This window comes from Leguminivora glycinivorella, chromosome 16 (genome assembly GCF_023078275.1).
Source record: "Leguminivora glycinivorella isolate SPB_JAAS2020 chromosome 16, LegGlyc_1.1, whole genome shotgun sequence".
In the NCBI taxonomy this organism is placed as follows: Eukaryota; Metazoa; Arthropoda; class Insecta; order Lepidoptera; family Tortricidae; genus Leguminivora; species Leguminivora glycinivorella.
In genome coordinates this window covers 16,720,174-16,741,467 of record NC_062986.1, presented here as the reverse complement: position 1 = coordinate 16,741,467, position 21,294 = coordinate 16,720,174, and the positions used below count along the sequence as shown (strand labels likewise).

Sequence of the window (21,294 nt, the reverse complement as noted above, 5' to 3'; positions counted from 1 at the left end):
AGACATTCAACCATACGCAGAACTGAATGCAGTTCTTATAAGCATTTGGCTCGCAGAAACAGTTACAGTCAGACAGAAGATGGCAGCGGTTTTGTAAGCCCTGCCTGTGAAGGGGTTACCTAAAGGTCATGATTCAGATTTAGTAGAAGACTGGCGTTTTGAATAACCATTTTTTAGAAATTTCGCAGTTTCCTGCAGAATGTCGAGTGCAATATCGTAATAAAAAAAAAAAAAAAAAAAAAAAAAAACTACCTATCTGGTAACACACAATAAGACGATACGGTAGGGGTCAATTCTCCATACAAACGCTCTCGACTATTTCCTCCCTGGTTTTTTAAGATAGAGCAATGATTTTTTCAACACAGATTGTTATTATTTTTATCTGTGTCGAACCGTTTTGATTTTTTTGATATTTTGCTTTTTAAAGATTCCAGAGCCAATCATAAATTTCCAAAAATGGGCTTTTTCATTGTAGCGCAAAAAAAGGTGTGATTCTCAAGATTGGTAACAATTAACCAAAAAAGCTAAACGGTCCGACGTAGATTATTTCATTGTTATTCAGATTCTCTAATTTCGTTCCGATTGATTAAGTTTTGAAGGAGGAAAGAGTCGAGAGCGGAACCTCGATTTTAAAGATTTTTTTGAAATATCTTTTGACTGAGTTGTTCTTAATGGACAATTTTTTTTTGATAAATCTAGTTAATAACACTTGTATATTTAACTAAAATTCCCAAGTTGAAAGGGGGACTCCTTTCCATTTTAGCATTCTCGCTACCGTATCCTCTTAAGTTGTCATTTAAGACAATTAATAATAACAAAGACATATCTAACTCTGTATAGACGGATAAAGTCTAAGAAAAATACGCACCTTAAAGCCCTAGAGAAAAAGGTACGGTGGCCTAGGTGGCGTTACACCTTTGGGGAACGCTCGGCTAGATAGCGCTAATATTAAAATTTGTAATTTTAACACATATCAAGCTAACAATATGGGTCAAATTGTCAAAACTGAAGTTCAAAAATTTTGAGCTTGTGTCGAGAGATGGCAGTCTATGCACTGTGATTACACATTTTACTTTGACAGTAACTCTCTATAATACTCGATCCTCTTTGATAATAATAAACACCTAGCAAGTAAGCATGGTCACTTGATAAACGATATAATGTCAGGCTGTCCTTTTCGCACGACTTATATATAACTAGGTAATAAAGTGCAATAGGAACGCACCGATGAGATAAAGTTTATCGAATAGTGTGCTACACCCGCTAGAATAAATCATTCTACCTCTAATTATGTTGGAATTCTATATCCCCTTATGAAAAAAAAAACTCATGTACTTTATCTACTTATCATCAATGGCCACGACATTTTAGCAGATGATTGTTGCAGTGATTTTATTGTGTGGTGCCGGTACATCGTCTTTGTTTTATCTACTGCCTGCGACATATTTAATGTCGAAACCCCGTCGTCAAATCACATTCATTTTGAAGCCCATGAAAGTGGTATTCCTGAGCATTTTTTATCGATTGACCTAAATTTGTACCTAATCGATTAATAACGATCTATTAATTGTTCCCAATTGAAGAAACGAACAATCCAAATGACTAGTAGCCGTAGTAATAACTTTAATACAGCCAGCAATTAGTAGCTACAGTCGCCATTAAATACAGTCTAACCAAAAATAGTAGAAATTAAAAAATGGCAACATTGTCACAGATTAATAATAAGTTATACTTTGTCAAACAAGTCTGTCAATAAATAAGAACAAAGAAAACTATATGCATCCTTTTCTTTAGGGTGCTAGAGAAAAGGATACCTATAGTTTTCTTTGTTCTTATTTACTCACAGAGTATAGTAGTGTCATCCCTTTCAAATCTGCCATCAGTTTTAAATTTCTACTCTTTATGCTATTCATCGCAGATAGGTTCTCAAGTGGAAATCTTGATTAAAACAAAAATACTATACTCACCGTAAATATGTACTTGTTGAACAGGCAATGAATGACGAAGTCACTGTCGGCGACAATTGTCAGTATTGTGAAATAGGCCACAGGAACTGTTCAAGAATGTTATTTTCATCGTCCTGTAATAAATGGAAGCTATATGTTTTAAAACCGCTAGCGCAAGGACAAGGACTCACGTCGGCGTCGCTAACCTAGATATTCTTTATGTCCAACATTTCTCATAGAATTAGTTATAAGAATGTGCTCTTGGATCACTAAACGCTACAATTTTTCGTGATTCTATTAAGTACAATGGGGAACTTGACTGTTCTTAAAATAAAATATTTTATACCTTGCACGAAATAAAGCATCAGATAATTATAAGAAAAACATGGAAAGAAGTAATTCTTAAATCCAATGCCTATTGATAAGTCAGGTATAAATGAGCATTTCTTTCTTTTTTTGCCACTTTTATGAAGTGTGATATTTTTGAAAAAAAAAATGCTATTTCTACTCAGAATTACTAGCCTTTTCAATCCTAGTAGTTAAAAAAATTGTCCCATACGATTTTTTCTTATTGTTACCATTTTCCATACATGTTGTATGGGGTAACAAAAGAGGAAAGTAAAAAAAATGTATGGAAATTCTGGGACACTTTTTGTCTCCCAGTGAGATTGAAAGTACTCGTGATTCTGAGTACAATTGACCTAAAATTCCCTAAAACAATAAAAAAAAAATTATTGGCAAAAAAAAAGAAATGCTCAAATATACAAAGTTACTGAATTGACCGTGACGTCACTCAATTCGATTTCATATAATTCCATATTAGCAATTCGTTCAAATTCGTTTTGACAGTTCTTAAAAAGGAGCTGATTTGACTAGGAGGCAAGTAGCCTATACGCAATACATCTTGGGTTAGGATTAGTTCGTAGCTGGTCTATGATAGGTATATACAAAGTTTTCATTTAAACATATGTATGAAAAAATTCAATGTTTTTTAAATGTATTATATGTACACATATTAATTATTATCATGTACTATCCACATATTTATACCTACGTTATTTTGTCTCATTATACATTAACCTGCGAAATTGCATGGAGAAATTATGAATGAATTCATTGATAATTCGCCATGCACTTTTGCAGTTCACTGTACCTTTATACATATTTATTTATTATGTATTTATATCTCATTTGTTTCAACAGGGTGTCCAAAGTGGCCTCAGAAAGGTTGGCCTGGCGATGCTGTCAATGTCAATGGCCCTCGATGACAGAAAGAAAGTCAGTAGCGTGTTATGTCACGTCATGTCATGTCATTACCGTTGTCATTTCGTTCGTGGTCATTCCTGCATTACCTTCATTCATGTCAAAGCTGGAAACTGTTTCTTCGTTCCTATTTCTACCTAAACCATCAAAATTCAAAAATAATGTTTTATACCATATGGTGGCAAACAATCACACGTCCAGACTGGTGGTAAGCAATCGCCGTAGCCGTATGGACGCTTGCAACTCCAGAGGTGTTACTTGCGCGTTGCCGACTAAAATATTTCGACCTTCAATACAACCCAAGTATAATTTAAATATCTGTAATTTTATAGTGAAATTGTTTCATAAAAGAAAGTTCAACTACTGTAAATTTATAAATATGTACCTACACACTAAAATTAACTGTCTATTTAACTCTTTACCAATAACAAAATATGAAAGTTTCTATTAAAATTTTATCGCATAAAAGAAGTAAAAGAAAATCTCAATCACTTTGCCAGACTTTGTTTCTCAGCGTTTTCTGTAAATAATGTTCATTCCCATCCCATTTCACTCGACATTAATATTGCGACGCGACGGTACTTTACCGCACAAGGGACACAATATCATTACCAGCATGCGCCGAGGAATGATGTACAGATTGTGATTGATTGTCATTACCATCCAGGCATGAGACAGTGTGAATAATGGTAAGCATCTATTGTTTTGTTGAAATTCTCTCCTTTTTTCAAGTATCAGCTTTTGATTTTACGATATTTGTGATGTTTGCAGGCTTGTCATTTATTATTGATTTAATATTAATAGCAGTGAATAGGAGCAGGTTTCTTCTCAACGAACTGTAGTGAATTGAACTGGTAGCAGATAGCAGTGGTAAGTAGGTACGCATTTGTGACTAGGAACAAAGTTAACGGAAAATAATATAGTCAAAGTCAGTAGTCAAAAATATTTTTTCAGTACAGATGGTATTTTTTTTACGCACTAGTGCGAGAAGTGGTTCATTATATGCTAGGTCGAAACTTTGGAGGCTCATCTGTACTAAAAAACGTCGTACGATACACGTGCGAAAAGGAAATTCGCAACTCGTGTCGATTTAAAACACTCCCTTCGGTCGTGTTTTAATTTATCGCCACTCGTTTCGAACTTCCTTTTTTACGCACTTGTATCGTAATGTACTATTTTGTAATTTACCCTACACGGTGAAATAAAAAGGACCGTTCAATCTTTGCATAGTGACTTTTGAGGTCATAATGAACAACTTTTATTATGGGACCAAAGCCTTTTATTATGCCTCTCATTTCAATGGAAGTTCCAATTTTTTTTCGAGATTTCAGCGTTGGTCCCATAATAAAAGTTGTTCATTATGATCTCAAAAGTCACTATGAAAAGTTTCAACGGTGCTTTTTATTTCACCGTATATACTACCTCTAATGTTGGATAAAAGTAACATAATATTACCGCAAATAAAAAATGTTACCTGGGCCATTTTTTTCAAAGTTGTCCACCCCACTTTTTTTGGATTTGGAAATTTTTATGTTTCCACTCAGAATCGCAAGCTCTTTCAATCCTAATAGGAGAAAAAAAAGTCTCCCAAGGTTTTTTCCCATCCCGTTACCATATTTACATACATTTTGTATGGCGGTAACGGAATGGAAGGTTCGAAAAATGTATGGAAATCTTGGGACATTATTTTTCTCCTATCAGGATCGAAAGAGCTCTCGATTCTGAGTATAAATAGCGTAAAAAATACCCATGTTACAAAAAAAGTGGGGTGGACAACATTGAAAAAAAAAATGGCCCACCTATAAACATATTTTTGGGTACCTGTGTATTATACACATATTTTTGGCATATCCAACATATCCAAAGATATGTGTTATGGAGTATTGGCTGATTACTTAGGTACTTTATATGTATATTGTAATATAAACAGTCAGCCATGAGCCAAATATTTCATGAATACATTAATACACAATATAATATGTAAGTAGGTACGTAAAACCTAAAATCCGCTTAAACTCGAACACCGAGTGAGAATGAAATTACTTACGCATAGGTAATATTAACCTAGCGATGTTCAAGGCCGTATATTAGACGTGCGAACTCAAGGTTTGTAGAAACATAACATTTTAGCACGTCGAGTGACAAATAGGTCGCTACAGTAAATTTGCTTATCACATATAAGATTGATGTTGCGGGGAAATCATTTAAAATGTTGACATTGACGATTTTTTGTATATAGGAAGTAATTGGGGTGTCAAATCGCTTTATGTAAAGTAGCCGTTGAGTTGCGAATGGACACCTCAAATGCCAGATGTTTCAAGAGTACCTTCGTGATTAATGATAAATAAAGCGTTTATCGAAGCCTATAGACGTGCTTACGATTCCTGAATGCAAAATACGCGTTTTTTACTGTCAACTTTTAAACCCTATCAATTATCAGTATTATCACCATACATAACGCACTATTGTTGCATGTCAATTTGTCAATGTACGACATAGGTGTGAATTTGTGGGTGACATCTTCGAGTCAATCAGTCAACTCTCATACGCCGTGGATATAAAACCATAATGTTTTTCTTGTCAAGCAACGTAAATATTTTTTGTTTTAATAGTTTTTGTGCACTAAGTTGAAAAGTGATCAGTTACGAATGGTAATGAGTTAATTAATAACCTAATACTAAAATGGTGATGTGATGAAGTTTTTAAGATCAAGTTTCTAAAAATTGAGTTTGGTCAATAACGGGATGGCATGTTAGTAATTTATGTATATTATTATTGCATCAGTTTAAATGATTCTTCTCAATATTCATTATTTAGATAAAAAGATAAATCACCTGTCAATTATCCCTTATTGCCTCCCTTTGATGAAGTCAGGAAAGACTTCAACAGTATACCTACTGCCATGAGTGTAAAATGTGATTCAGTGATAAACATGTCGATGTTTTATCGCGGTTCGACGTCTAGTGTGTCGACGGTATGTCGTACGTCGAAGCCGACGTTCATGCAACGAGTATCGCAGGCGTTGCCATATAGACGCAAGGTTAGTATATCACGGGTGTGTCGACAGTCTGTCGCATGTCGACGTTATGTCGCGTATAGGTGTCTAGTGTGTCGTATATGGTTGTGGACTTGTAAGGATAGTTTTACATAGTTTTACCTTATTCGAACCTGGCATCACAGCACCGTATATATACCACAGGGTGCCTTATTAAGGCCAAATGTTTATAGTTTTACATCTCAAAAATAGATATAACTAGCTTTTACCCGCGGCTTCGCCCGCGTAATAAAAGTATTCATTAAGATTTTCATTTGGATCCTTAGGTTTCTCTGGTATATTTATCTGCGATTATTTCGATTGCACATAATACTTTTGCTTGCAATGGTTGTAGAAATATTACACATCGACCACAGCGTAGGTAATTCTATATACGCTGGGGAAACCTTTATAAACATCCCACATAGCCCGTATTTCGACACTATATGATCGGTGGGTAAAAAGTACTTTTTTCTATTATCCCTTACAATTTTTTACATTTTGCTTATACTTATCGCAAACGTAATCTTCAAGCAAGCAAACAACGATCGTCTTAGAGCACTTTGATTGTAAGAGACCGCCGACCGATTATCCGTATCCCTCTAACGATACCCATATTATCCGTATCCGTATCCGTATCCCTATCTCTATCCCTATCGCTATCGCTATCGCTAACGCTATGGCTATCGCTATCCCTATCGCTATCCCTATCGCTATCCCTATCCCTTATTAAGATAACACTAAGTTCTCGCGCTTTGTACACATATTTAAAGTCACATACAGGTCGAAAGCGATTAATTAACATTATTTTTACCTTTTTTCCCAACGTTTCGGCCAGGTTGCACTGGCCGTGGTCGCGGAAGACTGACGTCCCAGCAAAATGTCACCGGAGATGTAAACAACACAAAACTACCCGATATTAATTTATATAAATGTTCGGGGTAGACAAATAAATATAATCTACCCGCATGTAATTATTTACGACATCACATTAGAAACCTCAAAAATAACAGTACTTCTCCACTATTTAATGGATGTTATTATACATATAAACCTTCCTCTTGAATCACTCTATCTATTAAAAAAAAAACGCATCAAAATCCGTTGCGTAGTTTCAAAGATTTAAGCATACAAAGGGACATAGGGACAGAAAAAGCGACTTTGTTTTATACTATGTAGTGACATCGCTATCCCTATCATTCATTCATTCATTCATTCATTTATTCCTTTATCAAACATAGTTTTACATGTCAACAAAATTACATATAAATACAATTATTCTTCTTTGTTATTTTTTGTTATTAAGTGTCTACAGTCGGCACTTATAAGTTACATAGTTAATGCAAACATGCTGTCGAAGATACATTTCAATTTTATAATTCAAAATGGTTGGTATAGTGAACCAGTTCAAGAGTGCACGTCGTTGAAAAATTCGTCAACAGTGTAATACGCTTCAAGCATAAGTTTATTTTTAAGTTTATTTACGAATTTACGATTATCGCTATCCCTATCCCTTATCAAGATAACACTAAGTTCTCGCGCTTTGTACACATATTTAAAGTCACATACAGGTCGAATGCGATTAATTAACATTATTTTTACCTTTTTTCCCAACGTTTCGGCCAGGTTGCACTGGCCGTGGTCGCGGAAGACTGACGTCCCAGCAAAATGTCACCGGAGATGTAAACAACACAAAACTACCCGATATTAATTTATATAAATGTTCGGGGTAGACAAATAAATATAATCTACCCGCATGTAATTATTTACGATATCACATTAGAAACCTCAAAAATAACAGTACTTCTCCACTATTTAATGGATGTTATTATACATATAAACCTTCCTCTTGAATCACTCTATCTATTAAAAAAAACCGCATCAAAATCCGTTGCGTAGTTTCAAAGATTTAAGCATACAAAGGGACATAGGGACATAGGGACAGAAAAAGTGACTTTGTTTTATACTATGTAGTGATTGCGAATCAAAAAACTGCAGAAACCTAAGCCGAATGATTTGAATATATAAAAACTTAATTGTTGGAGTAAAAATATGGGATATATAGGATGTTTGAACACTCTGAACCATTCGTTCTGTATTGACGTCACCAAATTGAATTTCGTGTAGGTAAAAAACCCACGCTTTTTAACTTATTGGCTGGTTTTTGTTTTGACGTAAACCGTTCAGTTAAATCTAGATACACATTTATATGAACACACTAGTAGATGTAAATATAACTGAAGGCAGCTGTAGAACCGAAATAGGTAGATAAAATGTTCCTGGTAAAAGAGGAAAGTGCTTGTAATTACTCGTACTATAAATGACGCAGGAAACTAATTAAGAGAGTTCTTGTTGATATCGTCACCAACCAAGGTCATGGTTTGGTCCTATAAATTATATTTTGCAATAATAATGTAGTTGTAGATGATAACTGATTCAGTGCTAAGACTGCTAAGTATACTATATCTTCTTATAATTTATTCGAAAACAATGACATAAGCTTTATTTTGTAAGGAAATTTGAACAGCGAGTGCGCCAAGAGGTCTTGGAAACACAGCCTAATAGATAAGGTGAAAATACTAGTGCTCGACGCTGAACTAGAATTCGACATGGGCACTGTATGTCAAAGAGACCAGATTTAAATTCGAGTATAGAAAAAATATTCGTTGTTCAAACTTTTATGACTTTGTGCCTGTTTTCGCAAAAAAAGATTTAAAACTTTTTTTTTTTAAAATAGGTTAGTTTAATGTTCTTCCTACTCAGAATCACGAGCCCTTTCCATCCTACTAGGCGGAAAAAAGCGTTCCAAATTTAATTTTTCCATATTGTTACCATTTTTTAAACACTTTGTACAGCGGTTACATAGTGGAAATATGAAAAATAATAGAAAATTTTTGGACCATTTTTTTGTCTCTCGTTTTTTTTGTCCTTGTCATAAAGTGCCCATGTCGAATACTAGTTCAGAGTCAAGCACTAGTACTTTCCTTCTAAACCCAATCACTTTAAAACAAATCTGAACGTTTTCGAATGTAATGAACACTAGAGACTACGTACTTAAAGAACATAAAATTAAGTCCCTACTTAAAGAACATTACGTAAGTTAAGTATTTATCTACTGATCTATAAAACATAATTTCAAAAGCTTATTTTCCGTCCTCATAAAGTTTAAAGCATTTTCATTTAACATACAAAAGATACCATCCAACGCAACATGCCGATATATAAATAAATGAATAAATAAATATTAGGGACACCTTACACTGATCAACTTAGCCCCAAACTAAGCAAAGCTTGTACTATGGGGTGCTAAGCGACGATATACACACTTAAATACATGACTCGGGAACAAATATCTGTGCTCATCACACAAATAAATGCCCTTACCGGGATTTGAACCCAGGACGGCGGCTTAGCAGGCAGTCACTACCGGCTGAGCCAGACCGGTCGTATATTCCCGACTACTTTACAATCATTTTAAAGCGTATTGCTGTTACAGCAATAAAAAAACCTTTCAGTTTCCAGGAACCAATATTTATAGGTAGCGATAAAAATGGCGGGCACTATTAGTGAATGGTCAGGGTTTAAAATACGCCTGTTTTTATACTTTTTCCACGTTACATTGACTGTATATATTTTCCTTATTCCGAATATATTTTTTAAAAGGTTTAATATTGTCTTCGGTTATCGCGATAGTTAGTCATGAAATAAAACTATGGAAACGGATTTATATCGCGTATAATGAATCGCGTATAATTTTTCCTCAGTCACCCATTGGCCACGAATGCTGTAAAGTGTTCGAAACGTCGGGATGAATTATAAATTCATTATTCGCGATATAATCCGTTTCCATAGTTTTATTTCATGAATACAGTAGGTAATTAATAATTTCCCTTCCGCTAAAACAAAACAATAATGGTTTATTTTTAATTGAGTTTGACCACAATGAACAATTTCCCATTTATTTTTGATACAATAAGGTAGGAATTTCATTTCAGTGTCTTTTTTGCTTAAAAACGGTGATAAAAAATCAGTTTACAGAAACCAGCGATAAAAAATGGCGGGCACTACTCGTATTAGTGAATGGCCAGGGCTGGTGTTGTCTATATAAATATAAATTTACGTACAGCCAACCAATTTGAATCCTAGGCCACTCTAGAACCCTGTCTCATTGACACCGTGCTGTATTTGTCAAAGAAGTCACTTCGACGTTTACTGTGAAAAGGTTCTACAGTGGCCTAGGATTCAAATTGGTTGACTGTACATAATAAAACAGAAGTCAGAAAAACTAAAAAAAATACGTAGTTTGTTACAGAATAGGTACTTACACAATACGTATTATAATATAATTATTATGTGTATGTATTTAATTTCCAGGTCTAAAAGGAATGCTATGCTACCTAATACATTTAAAATTTTCTTAACTACTTACAAAGACATATGTAACTCCATGTAGACGGATAAAGTCTAAGAAAAAAACGTACCTCAAAACCCTAGAGAAAAAGGTACGGTGGCCTAGATGGCGTTACACCTTTGGGGAACGCTCGGCTAGATGGCGCTGATATTATTGACATGTTAAGTTTAACACATATCCAGCTAACAATATGGGCCAAATTGTTAAAACTGAGATTCAAAAGTTTTATGTTTGTGTCGAGAGATGGCAGTCTATGCACTGTGATCACACATTTTACTTTGACAATAAATCTCTATAATACTCGATCCTCTTTTCTACTCTATTTTCTATTTTTGTCATGATGACCTCACTCAGAATATATTTATTCTAAAATAAATGGTCTTATTTCCAACAAAAAATTATTACAATCTTACCTACTTTACTTTTAGTCTCAGAAACTGGTGGTAAATATTCAACCGATATTTTTTAAAATTTTTGTAAATATTCCCTATTTAAAGAAATTTTTAGAAAAAAAAACGCATTGTGAACCTTACACAGCACTCGGCGTAATGAATCGACCCGCGCCTTCACAAAGACGAAACAGTCGATGGATTGCGATGGTCGAATGACAAAAGGCACTTATTGAATGGCACTCGCACTATTGCCAGAGCCACTACATATTTTTAAATATGGCTATAGTTTATACTCGATTTCAAATACGAAGTCCCGATAGTACTTGAAACTTGAACAGAAATGCTTATAAGGTACAGCGGGGCAAATCTCGACTGGGGGTCAAAATGTATCTGGTCCATTTTTTCCATGTTTTATAGTGTTTGCATTATTAAATATTGCCCACCGGTTATAATATATGGTAGGCGTGTTCACTGGATACATGTAGAACTTAACACCATAGTGTAATAATGGAAAAAAATGGATTAGTTACAATTGACCCCCCGGTCGAGATTTGACCCGCTGTACCTTACATACTAGTTTGCCATTTGCTGTTTAATTAGGAGCACTTCAAATTGCCAAACGTCGGTGCAAACTGCTTATAACTAAAGCGAAAATAAAGGGAAAGTGCGTGTAAAATACCACACCGAAAAAGGGTCTAGCAGGTCAGGGTATAATATCGCCACAGTATACGAGCCCCAATACAAATGATATCGTCTAGTATGAAAAAAATATTATGTCCTAACTTCGACCTCAAAATTCAGGATGAATTAGATGATTAGTAGAACATGTAACATAAAAACAAGAGAGCTTATAATGCATATTTTATTTATTCAAAACATAAATTAACAATTTTCCTCACTAGTAAACAAAAAAACATAATTTCACCAAATGTAACACTCGCAAAAATGTTCGTCTTCAGCGTAGCCGATGCAGAAAAGAACAACTACCACTTGGTGGCGTCACCTTTTGCATCTAAAACGGCCTTAATTCTGAGCGGCATTGCATCTACCAACTGTCTATACTCCTCAGGGGTTATTCCATTCCAGACACCCACAAGTTTCTCCTTAAAATCAGCTTTGGATTTAGAAGGATCTTTTCGCAACTTTTTCTTCATTTACCACTACAAAGTTTTTATGGGAGACAAGTCTGGACTGCTGGATGGCCATGATATGGTAGGAATTTGTTTTTGTTTCAGCCACTCCATCGTTGTCTTGCCAGTATGACATAAGGCACCATCTCGTTGAAAAGTAAATCCATTTATATACTTGAACTTTCTTATAGACGGTAGTGAACTCTATTCCAAGATGCTTTTGTATTTCTCTGCATTGACGGTTCCATCTATAAATTGCAGACATCCCACACCCTGTGCCGACATACAGCCCCAAATCATTTAAAGATGCTGGAAACTACACCTTGCGTTCAAGACAGTCTTTGTGAAATGCATCTCCTTTATCTTGAATGACTTTACTTCGTTCATCGCCAACTATGACCTCAAATTTGGATTTGTCGCTCCATATTATTTTTCGCCACTGATCGGCAGTCCAGTTTCTGTACTTTTGTGCAAATTTCAACCTGTTAGTTTTCTGCTTTTGAGTAAGTAATGGTTTCTGTTTAGCGGTGTGAAAACCGAAGCCCATTATTTTCATTACTGTCTTTCAGGTATCGACTGAAATGTTTATTTTGATCGCGTCATGCCATAGTTAGGTAAGTTCTCCTGCTCTTGCATGACGATTTTTCCTGATGATGCTCCTCAAAATCCTGTTTTCTCTTTGGCAGTTATTCTTCGACGGCCAGATTTATTTAAACAGGAGACGGTTCCGTGTTTTAGTTGATGCTGGATGATTGTATGCGCCGTAGATCTTGGCAAAAAAGGTCTTTGGATATTTTGGAACGTAGATTTGCCGCTATTGTTACTGGAAATTATAATTTTCCTCACTGATTCAGGCACCGACTTACCTCTTGCTATTTTGGTATAAAAATGTTGTAGAATAATTATATTTTTTACAGAATTTACCTTTTTATGTAGCCGTATATCATATCAGACGACTTATAATATTATTAATTAAATTTAAAATATTATTGTATAATATTAATCTTACTAAACTATTTTTATTTAAAATAGACGACCTATTATGCCTCAAATATGAACTAGGCGTATTTTTTTGCTTTAGATATGTTATTTTTATGATATGATTATATTAAAACATATAACATTAGAGCATTTTGTACGGCGCAAGATTAAACTAGTTTTAATGGCTTAGTGTGTCGTGTATTCCATTTATCATCAAAGTCAATCTGGGTTTAAATACCAATTTCGGAAATAAATATCGCACGTTGAAGTGTGACTAGACGATATCATTTGCATTGAGGCTCGTAATAAAGATTAGAGTACTATCGTACAGTATGGCCACTCCCGCTCCCCGCTGAAGGGGCCGCCCACCCCCTCTCGTTTACCTCACAGTTACCGCCTGTCAAAAACGCGAACAGTCGACCTGTCATATTTCACTCATACAAGCATAGTACGCGTTCACCTACACGAGCTTACGCCGTGTCTTGCGTGGGCGACGGTCGCGCGACCGTCGCCGTCGCGTCTCATCGCATCGTCTACTTCCATATCGATAAGGTTTGATTTCGTATGCGTCGCATCGCCGTCGCGCGACCATCGCGCGGCCGTCGCCCACGCAAGCCACAGCGTTAGACTGTGTGCTAGGAACTGAGTAGGAACGCGTCTCTTTCATATATTTGATCACCATTGTTCGAGGTGTGCTATCGCTCTTGCGTATTGGCGCGACAGAACCAGATGCAGACTGCATTTCTGCAGCGTTTCACATCGCACGTGTCCACTATTTAATCCTTAATTATATTGTTAACGTCTAATGATCGTCTCAGGTCCTATCGGGCCTTCGTAAATTTAAATGGAGTAGGTATACACATTAGGGAAAAGACATTAATTGTATGGAAAAATTTAACAGCCCTTCGAGCTGGCGTCATCTATGTTCATTGCAACCATTAGCAGTTCCCAAACATATTATTGCAGATCTCATTCGATTTTAAAGCAAAGATGCTCAAATCGAGTGCGAATCGAATCGGAAATGAATGAGAGTCGATATTTCACACTTCGCCTGGGACAGAGATTTATGTTATAGACTGAGAATTCGGTAACCACTGGCCTCTAGGGTTGCCAACTGTTTTTTAGTGAAATATTCAGATCCCTTTGTTTGACATAACGATTGAGTCATAATGTAATGGTGGCCAGGAAAGATTAACATTAGTCATAAGTCTGAATGGTTAACTTTTCAGGGTTTTCGATAGGGTGCTCTATAGATATTTTGTTTTGATAGACTAGCATTTGCCCGCGGCTTCGATCGCGTTAAATTCGAAAAATGCGGAATTTTCCATACATTTTTTTGTAGTCGTCATCCCTATTGTCAAATACGAACGTTTCGGTAAATAACCTAACCACAAAATTAAAATTTTGAAGAAAACCCCGGCCGCGACCTAGTGGACCGATTTTCATGAAACATGGCTCAGAACACTCCCGACTAACTCAGCTTTGAAATAAAAAGAACTAAATCGACATCGGATCGGTTCATCCGTTCGGGAGCTACGATGCCACAGACAGACGCACACACAGACAGACAGACAAACAGACAAACAGACAGACAGACAGGTCAAACTTATAACACCCCGTCGTTTTGCGTCGGGGGTTAAAAATGGAAAGGAAAATATTAGTGTTAATAACTAGATTTATCGAAAAATAAAACATTGTCCATAAGAACAACTATCAACTTAGTGAAAAGATATTACGAAAAAATCTTTAATATCTAACTGACGATCTAACTGACGGACTTTTTTTTTATGTAGTAGTCATCCCTATTGTCAAATACGAACGTTTCGGTAAAAAATTGAAGGAATAGAAAAACATCCAGCGTCAGATCAGCGTTGGTTGGCCCTCTCAGTCTAACACCATGCTGAGTCGGGACCATTTCTTGGCAACCACCAGTATTTTTGTGTTATGTATAAATCATTTTACACATAACACAAAATGGCTTACCTACTTTACCACCGGCTTGGGATCCAGTAGTACATCTGATAATGGAACAAGCACGACGAAGACTGTGAGGCATTTGTGGTGTATGGTGTTGGACATTTAAAGCTCGGCCACACATGCGCGTTTTGAGAGCGTAGGCGGAGCGTCGGCGGAGTGCATTGATAGCGGTGCGCCGGACGAACGCTGGCGTTGCACCCAGCGGACGCCGGTGGGAACTAAACGAGCGCGGATTGCGAGCGGAATGAGCGCGGATTGCGAGCGGAACGCCAGCGTTCATCCGGTGCACCGCTATCATTACGCTAGCTAACGCTACGCTATCAAAACGCTTTATGTGTGGCGGAGGCTTTAGATAGTATAGATTAATTGCTTAATTTTTTAACATAGTAGTTGTAAATTTAAATAGATATCATACACGAAAGAAAAAACGACAGGGCCCACTGGCGGCCGAGCCGGGAATCGAACCCGGGTCTTCAGCTTACGCGGCTAACGTCCTCACCACTAGACCACCCGCCCGCCGTGGTACTCGACGAAACTTCTCTGTAGTGTATGTTATCTCTGATAAGGCTAGGCGCCTTTGACCAACTCTAAGGCTCTCTTTTTTTTAAGGGACTCTTTTTTTTTCGTGTATGATATCTATTTAAATTTATAATTTATATATAGTAGTGTGACTACTTGAAAAAAAGAACAAATCGAAAGATATTCAATAAAATAATTTGATTTGTTCCCTAGTTGTATAGTAGTTGTATTTTTTTCGAATATTGTATAACTAGCTTTATTAGTGTGTGAACCTATAATAATGCCCAATTGCAGATAACAATAGAACTAGAAAATGGTTACCAAGCGCATCTAGTTCGTAACCTGAGTAACCTGACCTAACATTACTTGCATCTGATAAGGTTTCTAATCATGAGAAAAGATGGGATTTCCGATAATGTGCTGTCTCTGTATGGTATTAATGATGACAAGTTGTGGCCACTGAAACAGCGATAAGGAAGCTAACTTCTAAAGAAAAGGTTTTAGCCGCCTAGGCAATATCCCCAAACAGGATTGAGTATTATCAAAGAGGATCGAGTATTATAGAGAGTTACTGTCAAAGTAAAATGTGTAATCAGTGCATAGACTGCCATCTCTCGACACAAGCTTAAAACTTTTGAACCTCAGTTTTGACAATTTGGCTCATATTGTTAGCTTGATATGTGATAAAATGTCAAATATTAATATTAGCGCCATCTAGCCGAGCGTTCCCCAAAGGTGTAACGCCATCTAGGCCACCGTACCTTTTTCTCTAGGGCTTTGAGGTACGTTTTTTTTTTACTGTAGCTGTCTATACGGAGTTACATATGTCTTTGGTATTATAGAGAATCACTGTCAAAGTAAAATGTGTAGCCACAAATGCCACAATATACTTAGACTGCCATTTTTCGATACAGGATTACAATTTTTTGTACCATCGTTTTGACAATTTGATATATTCCTATATTCTTGATATGACTGTGTTAAAAAGTTAAAATTGACAAATATTTATAATAACGCCATCTATTTGACCATACATTTGTCATCCCACTTCTGATGTTAGAGCCTCATTAAAGAAATATCTGAGAAATACCTGCAGGGCAATCATGGTCGCGCGATAAATGATAAAACATGTTTTATTAACCCCCGACGACGCAAAAACGAAGGGGTGTTATAAGTTTGACGTGTCTGTCTGTGTGTATGTCTGTTTGTCTGTGTCTGTGTGCGTGTCTGTCTGTGGCATCGTAGCTCTCGAACGGATGAACCGATTTTGATTTAGTTTTTTTTGTCTGAAAGCTGAGTTATCGTCAGTTGACTGCGATACTTTCCAATTCAAATCTGACTGAAGTTCCTCTCAGAGACTATCCACACACAGGCGACGCATGTCTTAAGACGCGGAACGGACTTTTATGCTTAAATATCAATTTTCGCGTAAGTTTGAATAACTGTCGCGTATTTCGTGGCCCTCGGTGCGAGCTGTTAGTAACAGCGTCGGGTTGCGACTTGCGACTGACGCACGGAGGACACACGACACCCCACGTGCTTAGAGGAAAGTGGGCACTCATACTGGAATCGACCTTCCATAGAAATGAAGACCCCATTTTCCTCTCGAGATTTTTTCATTGTTGAAAATATCCAGTTAATTCAAGGTAAAAAAACATCCCCATTCGATCTAAATTGCTTAAACGAGGTACGAACAAGCGTGTTTTGTGTATCCTGTCACAGAATATAGATATAATAGTAGGTACAATCCAATGGATTTTCTTTAGGACATTTAATTGACGACCGGTCTGGCCTAGCGGGTAGTGACCCTGCCTGCTAAGTCGCGGTCCCGGGTTCGAATTCCGGTAAGGGCATTTATTTGTGTGATGAGCACAGATATTTGTTCCTGAGTCATGGATGTTTTCTATGTAAATATGTACCTATTTGTATATTATATGTATCGTTGTCTGAGTACCCACAACACAAGCCTTTTTTGAGCTTTTCGTGGGGCTCTGTCAATTTGTGTAAAAAATGTCCTATAATATTTATTTATTTTATTTAATTATTTAATTTAGTTTTAACATTTTTAAACTTTAAAAAATCAAATTAAGATTAAATAAAGTGTAAGCTCTGTTAAGAGGATAATGTCGAAAAAACGACGATGATATAAATAAACCACCGTAATTAGAACTGCCTGCTTTGAAATTATGAACTCGATAAAAAAATTAAATCAAATGTGGCTTAGGCGAGAGGCTGGCAACCTGTCACTGCATTGTCACAATTTCGTTTTCTTTCAACCCCTTAATTGCCAAGAGTGGCACTGATCTTGAGTAGTTTCATGTGATCTGGTTACCCTTTTATGGGATAGATGCGTGATTGTATGTAAATGTAGGAGTTGGGTAAAAATGGTCAAATTTAATATCTAATAATAAAATAGGCAACTTAAAAACTGGCAAAAGCGGGCATCAAACCGTGACTACCGTACCGTGAGGAAGGAAAGGGGAGGCCTTTGCCCAGCAGTTGGACACCAGACTATAAAAAAAGTTAAAATGTAATTTTACTCACCCGTGTACGTCGATACATAAGCCGTGCACAAACATGCGTCCACACTCGTCGTCAGATATGTCTGTTTGATTACACGTTTGATTACTCCTATTATTTGCTCCCTGATAACGCGCGGCGATGTGACTTTGTCATGGGGTTGAACATTTCTTCTAATTTTGGTGAGGTTGCTGGAAACAGTTGTCGTAAATCCAGAAGTGTAAGTCCTTGACTTCTGAGCTAGGTGAAACCTGTGTTTTCATATAAATCTAATCTTACACTAATTTTGCTTAACAGCTAAATGTCAAACTATTACATAACATTATATAATTATGATATTTACTTAACCTTTGCATAGATAAATCTTTCAATTTATTTATAAATAAAAATAAATTATTAGCTTAGAATGATTTTAGTTTACTTGACAAAAATGGGCGTAGTTTAGCAAATACCGAATTGAGGAAAAGTTCTTTTAAAAAACAGAAATAGCTACATTATTTTTGTCTTAGACGCAAAGGAAGGAGTTTTGTTTATAAATATGAACGAAACTTTTAAAATATATGTTCCAGGCTTAAGTTATATTTCAATCTTTCTATTACACTTCAAATTTGGCAATAAATCCTTTTTAGGAATAAGCATTTAAAATCATCCTCCTTGCGCTATCCCGGCATTTGCCACGGCTCATGGGAGCCTGGGGTCGGCCGTGACAACTAATCCCAAGATTTGGCGTAGGCACTAGTTTTTGCGAAAGCGACTGCCATCTGACCTTCCAACCCAAAGGGTAACTAGGCCTTATTGGCATTAGTCCGAATAAGCATTTAATATATTGAAATAAAATTGGCATATTTAAATCAAAAGATTAAGAATTACCGTCTAGACTATACCATACCGTTTATTGTTAAAAACCAACCACTTGTTGTAACTAAGTCAGTAAAAAAACTACTGAACCTATCAAGTTCAAAACAATTTTCCTAGAAAGTCTTTATAAAGTTCTACTTTTGTGATTTTTTTCATATTTTTTAAACATATGGTTCAAAAGTTAGAGGGGGGGGACGCACTTTTTTTCCTTTAGGAGCGAATATTTCCGAAAATATTAATATATTATCAAAAAACGATCTTAGTAAATCCTTATTCATTTTTAAATACCTATCCAAAAATAAGTATATTACACGTTGGGGTTGGAATGAAAAAAAATATCAGCCCCCACTTTACATGTAGGCCCCCCCCCTAATAAAACATTTTTTTTAATTTTTTATTTTTGCACTTTGTCGGCGTGATTGATATACATATTGGTACCAAATTTCAGCTTTCTAGTGCTAACGGTTACTGAGATTATCCGCGGACGGACGGACGGACGGACGGACGGACGGACGGACGGACGGACAGACAGACATGGCGAAACTATAAGGGTTCCTAGTTGACTACGGAACCCTAAAAAACACATTACTCTTACAAGCCTTTTAAAGCGTTTTTCATTCAAATCTTTATTTATACGACCTGTGGCCTTTGCCCTTTACCACGCCCTGCCCTGATCCTTAGAAATTCGCAATAACTTTCAACTTCTTACTGCAGGAAGTCCAAAGTTCTTTGAGCTCTCACTGCACATATTTATCAAATATTTTCAGTCCAAAATATAGTGGATTTTGCCATTGGAAAAATAAAATGGTTTGTGAATGGGTAGGCGGGGTCTGACCTTTAGCGATTTTAGGTAATTAATTATTTCGAAATCTTTCAGGTTTTACATCCATTAACGGCTTTGCTGTTGCAGATGGTATTTCTTTATGGGCGTTTTAAATTGTCATTAGTGAAAATAAATATACGTTTAGGATCTGTTTTCAAATTAACATTGAATATAGTACTACAGTCACCGGCATAAATAAGTGACGATTTCTATACCTTGCAGCAGCGGCTGGTCCACACAAGCCGATTCCCACCGGCTTGCCTAAAATTGATTACTAGTAAAGCACCTAATGTTTAAGGTAGGTCTCTTTTTTGCTTTGGTGTTGCCTAGCAGAAATTTTCACCAGCCGCCACTGATACCTTGTCACATTAACGTCTCGTTTGAAATGTCATAATAAATTGTCAAACGATTAAAAGCGACAAGGTACAGAAATCATCACTTATTTATGTCGATGACTGTACCTACTTAAATGTCTTAAATCATCTCGTCTCGGCAGACTATCATTTGGGTACCATGAAAGACTTGGTTTAGGAGGGTCCTGGTCCGGGCCGAAGCGTTTCATAAAGTTTTTTTTTAATTATTAAAATGACTTCCAAAATTCCAAAGTGGCTGTATAGGAAACGAAGTTTCGCACGCTTCGGACATGGAGTGTTTTAACGTGAATCATCTTTAAACTGATTCATTTGGACCTAAAATGCCTCAGCCAGACATTAAAAAACCGGCCAAGAGCGTGTCGGGCCACGCTCAATGTAGGGTTCCGTAGTTTTTCGTATTTTTCTCAAAAACTACTGAACCTATCAATTTCAAAACAATTTTCCTAGAAAGTTTTTATAAAGTTCTACTTTTGTGATTTTTTTCATATTTTTTAAACATATGGTTCAAAAGTTAGAGGGGGGGGGACGCACTTTTTTTTCCTTTAGGAGCGATTATTTTCGAAAATATTAATAATATCAAAAAACGATCTTAGTAAACCCTTATTCATTTTTAAATACCTATCCAACAATATATCACACGTTGGGGTTGGAATGAAAAAAAATATCAGCCCCCACTTTACATGTAGGGGGGGTACCCTAATAAAACATTTTTTTCCATTTTTTATTTTTGCACTTTGTTGGCGTGATTGATATACATATTGGTACCAAATTTCAGCTTTCTAGTGCTTACGGTTACTGAGATTATCCGCGGACGGACGGACGGACGGACGGACGGACGGACGGACAGACAGACATGGCGAAACTATAAGGGTTCCTAGTTGACTACGGAACCCTAAAAAATCACAACACATAATGACACGTCTTTTTCTGTCGGGAGTCAAAAAATGTGTCTGGCAAGAAGACGACGTTCTATAAGATAGAGGGTGGCTGCGGCGTCTGTCTGAATTCTAGAACTGGAATTCTCCATTTTTAACTCCTGACGCAAAAATTAAAATTTTTCGAAAAA

At 36.4% G+C, this 21,294-nt stretch overlaps 2 protein-coding genes across 2 annotated transcripts in view; one reads left to right on the top strand and one right to left on the bottom strand.

Moving 5' to 3' along the window:
• Positions 1-18,233, bottom strand: part of LOC125234414 (5-formyltetrahydrofolate cyclo-ligase-like) — a 32,057-nt gene extending 13,824 nt beyond the window's left edge. The window contains exon 1 of the mRNA XM_048140644.1: positions 18,198-18,233. The gene's annotated coding sequence lies outside the window, so the exon portion shown is untranslated. The remainder of the gene's footprint in view (positions 1-18,197) is intronic.
• LOC125234411 (transient receptor potential cation channel trpm) overlaps positions 1-21,294 on the top strand; it is a 448,945-nt gene that overhangs the window by 4,292 nt on the left and 423,359 nt on the right. Inside the window, 1 exon segment of the mRNA XM_048140640.1 lies at positions 3,150-3,224. Within this exon segment, the coding sequence (XP_047996597.1) occupies positions 3,150-3,224 (75 nt within the window).